This window comes from Prunus persica, chromosome G1 (assembly GCF_000346465.2).
Source record: "Prunus persica cultivar Lovell chromosome G1, Prunus_persica_NCBIv2, whole genome shotgun sequence".
Lineage (NCBI taxonomy): Eukaryota > Viridiplantae > Streptophyta > Magnoliopsida > Rosales > Rosaceae > Prunus > Prunus persica.
The window spans coordinates 2,741,972-2,753,187 of NC_034009.1; the positions used below are offsets into that span (position 1 = coordinate 2,741,972).

Sequence of the window (11,216 nt, forward strand, 5' to 3'; positions counted from 1 at the left end):
CATATCTTTGGCACTAGGACGTTGAGAGTGATAGAATGGATAATTTGATGTTTGATAAGCACAAAGAAATGGGAATGGTTGGGTGGCCCTTCCTCACATGGGTCGGTTTTTCTGTTCCTCAATGACTTTTGTTTTTCGACCAAAAAAAAAAAGGACTGGTTGTTTGATAGCATCAACTTGATCCTTGTATAGTAGCTAAATTAGTAGGCAGGCACGTACTAGATTTGGAACATGTAAAACAAATCAGCCTTGTCACACCAAATTAGTAGGCCCATAGGCCCCAAATATTGTCCCTCTAATATCCAAATTGTACTCCAAGTAGTGATAAATTATCAGTACCATGCTACCATTATTTAGGCATGGAGGGACCATCGTTCTATTCTACTCACTTTAATGACCATGGACCTCACTAAAGTTCTAACATCCATTTCATCCACATAAATCAAATCAAGGGTGATGTTGCCATTCTATCAACAATGTTTTGACGTGCCATATAAAATGGGACTTCATTCTATTTTTACGAGTAATATTGACGAAAGAAAAGTATTTTAAAAATTAAATAATTACTTTTAATCATTTAAACTATTAACTTTTTTTAAAATAAAAAAGTTGTCTTGAAACTATTTTAACGTATGTTGATAACATTGTGCCACCTTAAAATGATTTCAAGGCATATTCTCTCGTGGCAAAAGGGGCTACATTAATCATTCTTAAAAACGAAGAATAATACAGAGAATGCATAACATTATCAAAATTCAACATGGTTTCCACTTCCACGCAACATTATATATCAGATAGGCTATAGAAATATAGCATCCATCAATGACAAGTTACCATCAAAGCCTACTTCGATTTCACATCACTTCCAATTGTTTCAAGGATACGATTTGCCTCTCAACTGAGATAGAGAGACATAACACTGATTTATCTAATCTTAATTTTTATTTTTATTTTTCTTATAAACCCCTTATCTGTTATTAGGATCAAAATTTAAGTTTTCAAGAGCTAAATAATAGCAGAAACCAGAGGAAACTCAACTCCAAGGCTCTCATTACACATACCACCACCATATTAAAATTAAAAACAACCAAACAAAAAAGAAAAAAAAAACACAGAAAAACACTCCAATATCAAGCGCAGAGAAAGAAAAAACACTCGCTTTTTTCCTTTTTCTTTTCCGGGAAAGCAACTACAAATGCTTTCATTTTTCCCGACACCATGGCATATATGTACAGTAGCTAGCACCAAGCTTTTACAAAATCTATTTATGAGGAGGCTTAATTAGATGCTTCACGATTAATCAGCCCCAGCTCTGGCCCCTCCCCCGCTTGTAATCCATGGATGTCCTGTACCCAAACAACCCCACATTAGATTTATATTCTATAGTTCCCGTTTCCACTCAATTATTATGATTAACAAACTTTGAAAATTGGATGTCTCGCTATTCCATTTAAGGATATCAAATTACCCAACCTATCCCCGCAACCAAACAGTCTAAGCAGACGTGAAAACTGAAATTAATCAAACAAAAATCAACAGGGACCACTTACTGAGGACTTGCTCAGCCGAGAACCTTCTGGAAACGTCCTTACACAGCATCCGCCTCAACAAATCTTTGACGGAAGCCGAGACGCCGTTGAAAACCCTGACCGGAAATCTCAAGTTCGCTCTGAGCACCGCCTCGAAGATCTCTTCCGCCGTTTCGCCGTAAAACGGTGGGAAACCGGCCAGCATTATGTACAGAACAACGCCGGAGCTCCAAACGTCGACCTTCTCCCCGTACTCCCTTCCAGCCACCAATTCCGGCGCCACGTAGTACGGCGTTCCGACGAGGCCGCTCATCGTCTCGCCATCCCCGAACGTCTCGGCCGATCCGAAATCGGCGAGCCGGAGCCGGTCCCGACCGTCGAACAAGATGTTGTCCGGCTTGATGTCCCGGTGAGCCACGCCGAGGCGGTGGCAGTGCGCGACGGCGAGCATGAGCTGAGTCATGACCGAGGCGGCCTCGGGCTCGGAGAAGACTCCGAGAGTGACTCGGCGGTAGAGATCGGGCGCATCGCAGAGGTCGAGGACCATGTGGAGGTGGTCGTCGTCTTCGTAGAGGTCGTGGAGGTTGATGACGTTGGGGTGCGAGGCCAAAAGCTTCAAAATCTTCGGCTCCGTCAACAGACATTGGGCATCGAGCGAGTCGCCTGAGTCGGCGATTCGCTTGTCGATCGATTTGACCGCGAAAACGTCGCCGTTCCTCTGGGCTTTGAAAACGACGCCGAATCGTCCACGGCCAAGCTCCTCGCACAGCTGGTAGTCTCGCTGCAGTGCCTCACTCATGAGTGTAACTAATTCTGTGATTTTCGGAGTCAAACGGGAGGTTGGGTTGGTTTCGTTGGGATTTTAATAGGCGCGATGGTTACGGGAATGTTTCGGGAGAATATTCGGGGTGTAAATGGAATCGTTCCTTCTGCGCCCGCCACGTGTTTCATGTAGAATCTAACGGCTGAAGATTCGAAGTGAATCAACGAACCTGTACCCGTGGGGTGGGTTGAAATTACGCAAATGCCCTTTCTTCCAATGGAAATGGAAAAGGAGAACGTGATTTCCGTACTGTTGCCGTGCTTTCTAGTAATCGGACTAGGATTTGAAGTCCGTGTCGTACACTATCAGGTATTTCTTCTGCTGCTTTATTTTTTATTTTTTGGTTTTTTATAAGGATTTTCTTTGTGGTTGGTTTAGTAGTTGGAAACCTATTCGACTCCCACCTATAAAAGGTAATTACAGATTGCCACAATTTAAGTGCGTATCTAGACATCGTAATGCATATTATTCATACAAGCACTAGTGCATGTTGGGTGAAACACTAATTTTTCTTTTTTGTCCGCAAGCCAATACTCTTTTTTACTGGATTAGATTCGGTTGATAATACTATTTTTTTTTTGGTTTGATATATTCATAACATTTGTGCATGCCCACGCGTTTACGGGTAATCCGTTGATGTGCAGTGAAAAGTATTTGTGTTTATGATTGGCAATCACTTATGTTTTGCTTATAAGTTATGTTTCTTTAATAAAAGTAAATGAGACTAATATTGTTTGGTGAAGTATTAAGGAGCCTTAATATGTTGTTAAAATTAGGGAAGGAAACAACCTGGAAAACTCTTTAATTGATGAGTACTAATTAGTGGCATTGACAATTAATAATTCACTCGCTAAACACCATAAAAGTGACAAGCGAAAATGATAAGTAACTATGTAATTAACACTTCAAAAACTAACTTCTGGAAAGTGATTAGAAGAGGATTTTCAATGTTTAACATGTCATAAGATGACTTTTTAAAGATAATATCTTATTGTTTGCCAAGAAAAAAAAACCAAAAAAACGTATGAGAAGCGTACAGCTTAAGTGGTTATGTGAATAGTTTGTTAATTTTTTTTAAAAATATAATTAAGAGAATTACAACAACAACAAAAACTAAAATAACAATCACATGGACATTAGATAGTGGATTCTTGGCAATAAACTAGTGCTTGCCCAACTTTACATAATAACCATGGGATAGCGAATTAATATCAATAACTAAATCAAAAAGTAAAGAAAATAATGGGGGGTATGTATGACACATTTTTTGGGTTTTGTCACATGAAAATTCAATAAAAATAAAATAAATCAGACTCACAAATAAATTTTTTTTTCCTCCTACTTCTGCAAAGTCATTGAAATGCGACAAAGTGACTCTCGAAAAATTTACAAATGTACAAATGTGAGGATGAGGAATCAAATGGCCTTTGGAAGGAAGTAAAAGGTACATTGGAATCTTGAGAGCTACTTCTTCAATTTCAGAGATATGCTTGCAGAGTTATGCAGTACAAACCAAGGACAATAATTGCACAAAAGGTTAGGGGGACGATTATGAACTTGCGGAAGAATACAAGCGAATGTCCCTTTCCAAATGGTCCACGAAATATGGACTCTCAAAACTTTTTCTTCTTTCTATTTGTATGATGAACACTAGGGTTGCGTATAAAATCACTCATAAACCACACGTATCAAATTATAAAATAATCACAATATTATATTCAACTCGTATTCGTGGGAGTACGGTTTTTATTTTATTTTTATGCACATGTAAATCATAGAGTTTGTTTTTAGTGAAGAATGGGGTGGGGGAATCACAAGTTTTCAATTTCTCTCTTTTATAGTGAGCTAGTTTCCAAATTTAACTATAATTAGTCTATCCTAATCTCTTTTTATAGATGTTTAAACTTAAAGTAATGTAGTGAACAAGTAATGGCATATCAAAATAAATGACTGACAACTGGTGATTAGCATAAATTTTCTGATGAATCATTAACTCTATCAGTATAAGTCTTGAGGAGAACTAAATCCTATAAACTTTTTATTTATTTATATATAAGCGATATTAGGAGAGGATGGAATCAAACTTAAAACCTCATATGCATGAGTAAAATGCTCTTAACTAACTAAGATACAAACCCCTTGCCTAAACCCTACCGAATGGTGCAAGTCATGGGAGACATAACACAATCTCTTAATTTAACGTATTGGATTAGTGAAGAGATCCAAATCAATAGTTAGGTAATGAGGGGGACACATTAACAAATACAAATGTATCAACCTAGACTTCCACTTCACAAGCCTTGTTTGCGTCGGACATTATGCCCATAATATAATGTTTATAAATTATACATATAATGTCAAGAAAAAACAATTGTTTGTGCATGCAATGTGGCATGCACCACTCAATTTTCGCTTTATTTTATTTATTTTTTAAGTGTATTTATGTGCGGTTTGTCTTATAGGAAATTGAGATTAATCGCTATAGCCAACAGGAATGTGTTTTACGATTATTTCATGATAATTTATTCTCAGCTGTCAACTCTTGACAGGCACTGCCATGGAAGATTTTTGTTTTAAATTACAAATAACAAAAGCTTGGTATTTGATCTTGTATGCATGCATGATGCATTGACGGACTTTATCTTTTTCAAGATTCACACCATATTATATACTTGTCTTTGTATTCTTTTACATTCCATCCAAATTGTATTGTATATCACAAATCAGGTTTCTCGTTTATAATTTATAAATTTAATAATAAAACTCAAAGTAAAAGATGACCCCATTTAGGATTACTATTGAAATGTGAATATTGAATCCGAAATTAATAATTGACAATAAATGGAGAGGCCGGAGATTTTCTCAATTCTTTCAGTTTGTATTGAAAAGCAAGTTGTTGTTAACTTTGACTTTAAAATAGAGTTAGCATTTCAAAAGAAGAAAATAAAAAAAAGAAACCTTAGTTTTGATGGTGATCTATACAAGTGCACTTCAATTCTTTGAATCCATATGTACTTGGACCGAACCTATACGCCATATTCATGCCAACTTCTAAGTAGGCAGAGAAACATTTAGCATGCATGCTGGCTCTAAGGTTCTGCTTTTGGCGATTTTCTCAAGCAACTTTGTCTAACAGAATTTTATTTTATTAGCAATATGCTAATTAAATATCTGGAGTATCTCTGGACTCTGGCTGTCAACTTCGAGAAGATTTGTCAAGTTGCTTGTGTTTCTATACTATAAAGGATGTGACAAGCTGACCCATTTCTTAGTGAAGGATTTGCAGCTTGTGTCTTCTAGTTATAGAATAAAGTTGCCTATATCTCTAAAATAATCTTCTCTGACTAGACAATCTAACATTTTCTAAATGCTGGTGGGTTATTTTACTAGACACCCAAATCAGGGGAAAAAAAACAAATTTACTAATTATCTCACATTTCATTGTGTTTATTGATCAAGGATACTAAAAAATGATATCCCCATTGCATGAGAGTTTATCTCCAAATCAGGACCAAACAGCAGATGAAATCATGTCTGAATCTGAATGTATCAGATCTTTTTTAACAGATAAATAAGAGTTAAGGAAAATAAAACTCAAGTGATTGTATCAGATATATTATTTATTTGGCACTTGATAATCAAATTTCGGAAGCTAAATTGTATTTTTTTTAAATATAAGTAAAAACCCTTCGCAGGAAAAAAAAACCACTCAGAAACCTTAAGTTAACCATCAAGTCTCAGGCTGTCGATCAAGTTTGGAGGAATGTACTGATTAAGTGATTATTACACATGAAAGGAAGCAATAGAAGTAGGAAGAACAAGATATTTGAGCCATGGCTCCACTGAGGCATATGATGTTTCAAAATTTACAAAATTTATTACGCCATGCCAAATCCTTAATAAAACTTATGAGCGTCCTTTCTCTTACAACAACAGTACATAGAGCAAGCATGCACCAACAAAGTTGGGAAGTTTTCTGTTTCAAGCTTGTTAGTTCTTCATTCTCTATATCTACTATTATGGAGGAAAAATGGACATCTTATCAGCCAGTAATCATTTACATGCTATGGATTTTACATTCGAGTTATTGTTGTCATACCTAAAGGACTATTACTCCAAATGCAGAACCATCCTCTTTCTTGATGAACAGTACGGTCGCCAATGCATTCCGACTTATAGGCATTCATCTCCCGTAGCTCCTACTCCCACAGAAGTTTGAAATAATTAAATTAAATAGTGCAATACAAGCAATAACATTCAATTGAAATACTGGCACAGAACTAACTTTTATAACCATTGAATGGTAGAAAGGAAAGTACGGAGAGAAATTCATCCTTTCCACAGCCCAAAACCACCCGGCTAAAACACATACACACAAATCTGCCTCTCTAATTTTTTTCTGGGGAGACACAATAATATGTCAACCTCACAATTATTGAGATACAAGTCTGATCTAACAGCATTTCCATTAACTTTTGGTGGATTTCGTAGTCCAGAACTTTCTTTGTTTTCTTGTTCATATTGGTAGACATGTTTCTGAAAGCCAAATTCACAAAGCTCAAACAATTTTTTGCATGCACCAGAAATTAAATTTGTCAAAACTATAGCTGAATTGAATAGTGAGGAGACCAACGGAAACATGAAAAATGAGTTAATATACAGTAAAATTTCAAGCCACTTAAAGAACTGAAGAAATTTAATTAGTAGAATGAACTACAGATAGGTTTTCCAAAATAAATCAACAACACTAAGTCAACCTGTTCCTGCTTTCATATATTGGAATTTGGAATGAATTTAAACTCAAACAATTAGTTAGTTCTTTGCTTACCATCTTTGCTTGAACTCTGTTCCATGTCAATCTGTTCTTGCCATGACTGCTTCATGTCAGAAGATTCACACTCCAAAAAAGAGTTGTCTTTTGATGAGGAACATGACTGTGGAACAGAAAATGAATTTCTGCTTGTTGTCTGCTTCTTAGACATGGAAGATTCAGCTGTAGAGCTGCAATCTTCATTTGTTCTCGAGGTCCCAGCTTCATTAGGATTGTGCAAATTATCTTGGAGTGGCCTTTCTTCTTCCATATGTTTGGATCTCTTCCTATTAAATTGGTTACTCTTGGAATTTTGACATGTAGGCACCTTCTGATCATTCGATGAGTAAGTAGGACAAGGAGCATTATTCTTTAAGATCACTTTTGGGATAGGCAAACTTTCAATACCATCGGAATTGTCAACAACAACTTCATCTGTGCCATTTGAGTTTGCAGCCTTTGCTGCTGCTTCCATTTCCCACATCTTGAATATAGCCTTGGTCAAATGTTCTCTAGCCAAATCTATCTCAATGAAAGGTTTTGGATAGTTAAATCCTAACTCTACCCCCGAAACTTTAAGCACATTATCTGGCGCATCCCAAGGATGATGGATCCACTCAGTTGGCAGACGCGCTAACTCAGGCAGCCAATGCCTTACATATTCACCCTCCGGGTCAAATTTTGAGCCTTGAACCTGTCTCCCAAAATTCACATGAATTAAAGTTAGAATAGACTAAAATAGGTTTATGTTCCTCAAGAATAAATTTGTTGGGTTTTAGGGTATTCAGGTAGCTGCACTTTCTTTAGCTTTCAATTTATAAGGTACTGAAGCAAAACACTCACCTCTGGACTGTCCAAACGCTCAAGCTCATGGCCATCTGGTAAGCTCCCTGAGATATACTGCCAACCAAGGATATCACTTTCCAAATCAGCATCCAAAAGTGTGTCCCAGAAATACTTCATTCCCCATTTCCAAGGAAGAAGCAATACTTTCACAGCAAAACTTGATACAATCACTCTTATTCTGTTGTGTATCCACCCGGTTGCCCATAGCTCTCTCATTCCTGCATCAACCAAAGGGTACCCGGTCCGACCTTGTCTCCAAGCCTTAAAATTGTTCTGGTCAGCTTGCCAAGGAAAAAAATTCAAGTTGCTGAGCAGTGGTCTCTCATGAGTGAATGGAAAGTTAAAACAAAGATACCGTGAGTATTCTCTAAGCCCAATGGCCCTCAGGAAAAGAGTCACACTCTCAACCCCTATAGAGTTCCCTTCTTTTGCCCACAGTATCTGCTTCATTCGAGCTAACTGGAAAACTTTCCTCACACTCAGTTCTCCAAAATGAAGATATGGGGACAAAAGTGATGTAGAGTTTTGCCCAACCTTTGTCCTGTTCTTTGAATATTGAAGCAGGTGCAACTCAGAAAATTCACTTAGAGCCTTATCGGCATTGCTCCAACCAGGAGACCATGCTCTTGCTAAGAGGGCATTGCTAGATTTTTCTGTTTCATTTTCAAGACCCAATTCCTCAATTGAACATTTTGCTACATTTCCTGTCAAAGGAAATAAATTCGTCTTCTTTATTTGTTTCTTTCCCAGCAAATACACACACACACACACACACACAAACTCAGAAAGTCGAAATGTACCTGTTGCTGGCACCAATTTCCATGGAGGAAGGAGTGTGACAAGTTCCCGTTGCATGTTTAAGGACTTGTCCCAGTATGCCTCAAAGGTTGTAAAAGCTTGCCCTCTTGCATCATATACTTCCCATGGCTCATTCAACAGATCTGCATTGTAACTTTGCACAGAAATGCCCAGCTCCACCAGCTTTCCTTTGATGTTGTGATCACAAACAAGTGAAATAGGATCTGGGAAGGAAAAGCAATAGTATATTTACAAATTGGAAAGAAACGAAACACCTTGAAGCAATTTGCAAGAAGCATCAACACACCTAGCATGCATGACAGATAAGGGCTCTGTTCTCCAGCACAACGCTGATTGCCGACTAAATAAAATCATTTTCAATTTGATTTGTGACATGTGCCTTCAACTATAAGATAACAAAATCTTTGACCTCATTTCATGAGTGAAATTTGTGAAATGTCATTGATATTACAAGAGAAATCTTCATTTTAGTCGAGCTGAAAAATAACCATTAGTTGTGGTGTATGTTATACTGGTCAATTTGCTATCACCTTAGCTTTTGGGATCAATGTTAACTTAACAGTTACAACTGCGCAAGGGTAAAGCATTAAGGATGCCACAATCATCCTCTACAACCCTAAAACAAAAAACAAATATAGACATCCAGAGAGGGACTGAAATTTCTAATTCAATATACAGAAATCCAGAATGAATGATGGACCTTAAGCTCTCTCTGCCTCTCACAGAGGGGCATTAAGTCACATAAACAAAAATATTGAGAGAACAAACGAAATAAGGTATCAGAAATGAATGAAAATTAGATCTTCACTATGCTTTTAGAAAATCAAAGTTATATACGTTGACTGAAACTACTTTGAGGTTGGCTCCAGAACATACCATAAAGATGGTTGAATACTACTTTTGTAGCTCCAATGGCTTCAATGCACTCCAAGAGAGCAGCAAGAGTGCTCTGGGTTCTGATTAGCACAAGTTCAGCCCCAAGGGATCTCAGGGAATGGTCCAAGTGAGCAAGAGACTGCTTTAGCCACCACCTCGAAACTCGACCAGCGTAAAATTGTCCTTCATCTTGAGGACACCATATATAAACAGGGAAGACGCTACCATCCCTAGCAGCAGCAGCTAAGGCAGGATTATCCTCAATCCTGAGGTCCCTTCTAAACCAAACTATAGTCTTGTTGCTACCCATCTTGTAATTCAGTTTCTTCAGGATCAAATTTCAGTATCAAGTTTTATAAAAGTCTCAAAAATTTCTCTTCCTCCTTCCTCCACTCATTAGCCAGTAGCCACAAATACCAGAAATCAGACTGAAGGTCCTCAATCAAAGAAAACCATAAAGCAACTTACAATCACAAACTGCAGCTTTTGCCAATAGAACGACAGCAAAAAACTTTGCCCAGTCAAGGGAAAGATCTGGAAATAATTCTCCCCAGCTGAACCTGGGAAGTGAAGATTATTTTGAACTACCAAGGACCCAAAAACGCCAGCCTATCAAGATGTTCTGGGTCAAAGAAATTTGACTGTTCCCAATCTATCTGTGGACCAACTGAGCCTTCCCTACATGTTTCACCAACGGAAAAAGTAAAACTCACCATGAAGTCATCAACCAAACAACAGAACTCCACAAAATAAAATCGCCAATACCCAGCAGACAACTTTTAAAATCTAGAAAAAAAGCAACCCTAAGTGGCAAACACTTACTCAAGAAGATTCAAAGAACAGTTCATGCATTTGGGTGCACCTTGTGTCGTTAAACACAATTCCACCTGCAATAGAAGATTAGATTACATGTGACTGAAAAAAAAAAAAACTATGAATCTGAATCTGAGTGAGACCAAACCAAAATAATTACTTATTCATACGCAATAAAGAATATAATTTTGGAAAAAGAAAAATAGAAACAATCATACAGAGGGCTTTAAACAATACCCAATTCTCTTTTTCTGGATTATCCAGAAAGATCTCAAATACCCACAACTTGGCTAAGAACCCAAAATCAAATATTAAGGATGCATACTTTTCCCATATTTCCTGGGCATGGGAAAAGAAAATAGTGCACAAATAAATAAACAAATAAAAAGCTTTATCTTGTGCACAATATGTGCAGAGAGATGGTCAATACTGTGAATCAAAGAAATGGCTTTACGTGACTGTATGATTATTCCATTAACGTAACATCACGTGGAGATAATGACAGTGATTATGGTAGACGACGATTTCTTGTCTTCTTTGTGAACCCCACTGGTAAAAAAGATAAGGCTAAAGGTCTTGTTAGGCCTCGCTTTAACATTTGCACCTACAGGGTCCTATAGTCTTTTTTACCTTACCTTTTGGTCCTTCGGAATTGCAAGACCAGCCAAAGAGTCCTGAAAATCCTTTTGAAGTTCAAAGA

At 37.4% G+C, this 11,216-nt stretch overlaps 2 protein-coding genes across 2 annotated transcripts; both read right to left on the reverse strand.

Annotated features, from left to right (window-relative positions):
* LOC18788178 (phosphoenolpyruvate carboxylase kinase 1) lies at positions 951–3,033 on the reverse strand. The gene is made up of 2 exons (XM_007222454.2): positions 1,551–3,033; positions 951–1,346 (listed from the first exon to the last, which is right to left on the reverse strand). Exons 1-2 carry the CDS (start codon positions 2,326–2,328, stop codon positions 1,297–1,299), a joined length of 828 nt encoding a protein of 275 aa, XP_007222516.1. The 5' UTR covers positions 2,329–3,033; the 3' UTR covers positions 951–1,296.
* LOC18789007 (cryptochrome-1) lies at positions 6,164–10,932 on the reverse strand. Its single transcript, XM_007225052.2, has 7 exons — positions 10,754–10,932; positions 10,526–10,590; positions 9,704–10,381; positions 8,809–9,030; positions 8,006–8,712; positions 7,181–7,856; positions 6,164–6,551 (listed from the first exon to the last, which is right to left on the reverse strand). The coding sequence occupies exons 3-7, from the start codon at positions 10,011–10,013 to the stop codon at positions 6,526–6,528; spliced, it is 1,941 nt and encodes a 646-aa protein (XP_007225114.1). The 5' UTR covers positions 10,014–10,381; positions 10,526–10,590; positions 10,754–10,932; the 3' UTR covers positions 6,164–6,525.

Excerpts from the sequence above, each read along its gene's own strand:
- LOC18788178 (XM_007222454.2), bottom strand. The coding sequence starts at position 2,328 with ATGAGTGAGGCACTGCAGCGAGACTACCAGCTGTGCGAGGAGCTTGGC. Across the intron at positions 1,347-1,550 it reads CTCGGCTGAGCAAGTCCTCA|GACATCCATGGATTACAAGC; the intron begins GTAAGTGGTCCC and ends GTTTGGGTACAG.
- LOC18789007 (XM_007225052.2), bottom strand. The coding sequence starts at position 10,013 with ATGGGTAGCAACAAGACTATAGTTTGGTTTAGAAGGGACCTCAGGATT. Across the intron at positions 8,713-8,808 it reads GAAATTGGTGCCAGCAACAG|GAAATGTAGCAAAATGTTCA; the intron begins GTACATTTCGAC and ends TTCCTTTGACAG. Across the intron at positions 6,552-7,180 it reads ACAGAGTTCAAGCAAAGATG|GAGCTACGGGAGATGAATGC; the intron begins GTAAGCAAAGAA and ends CTGTGGGAGTAG.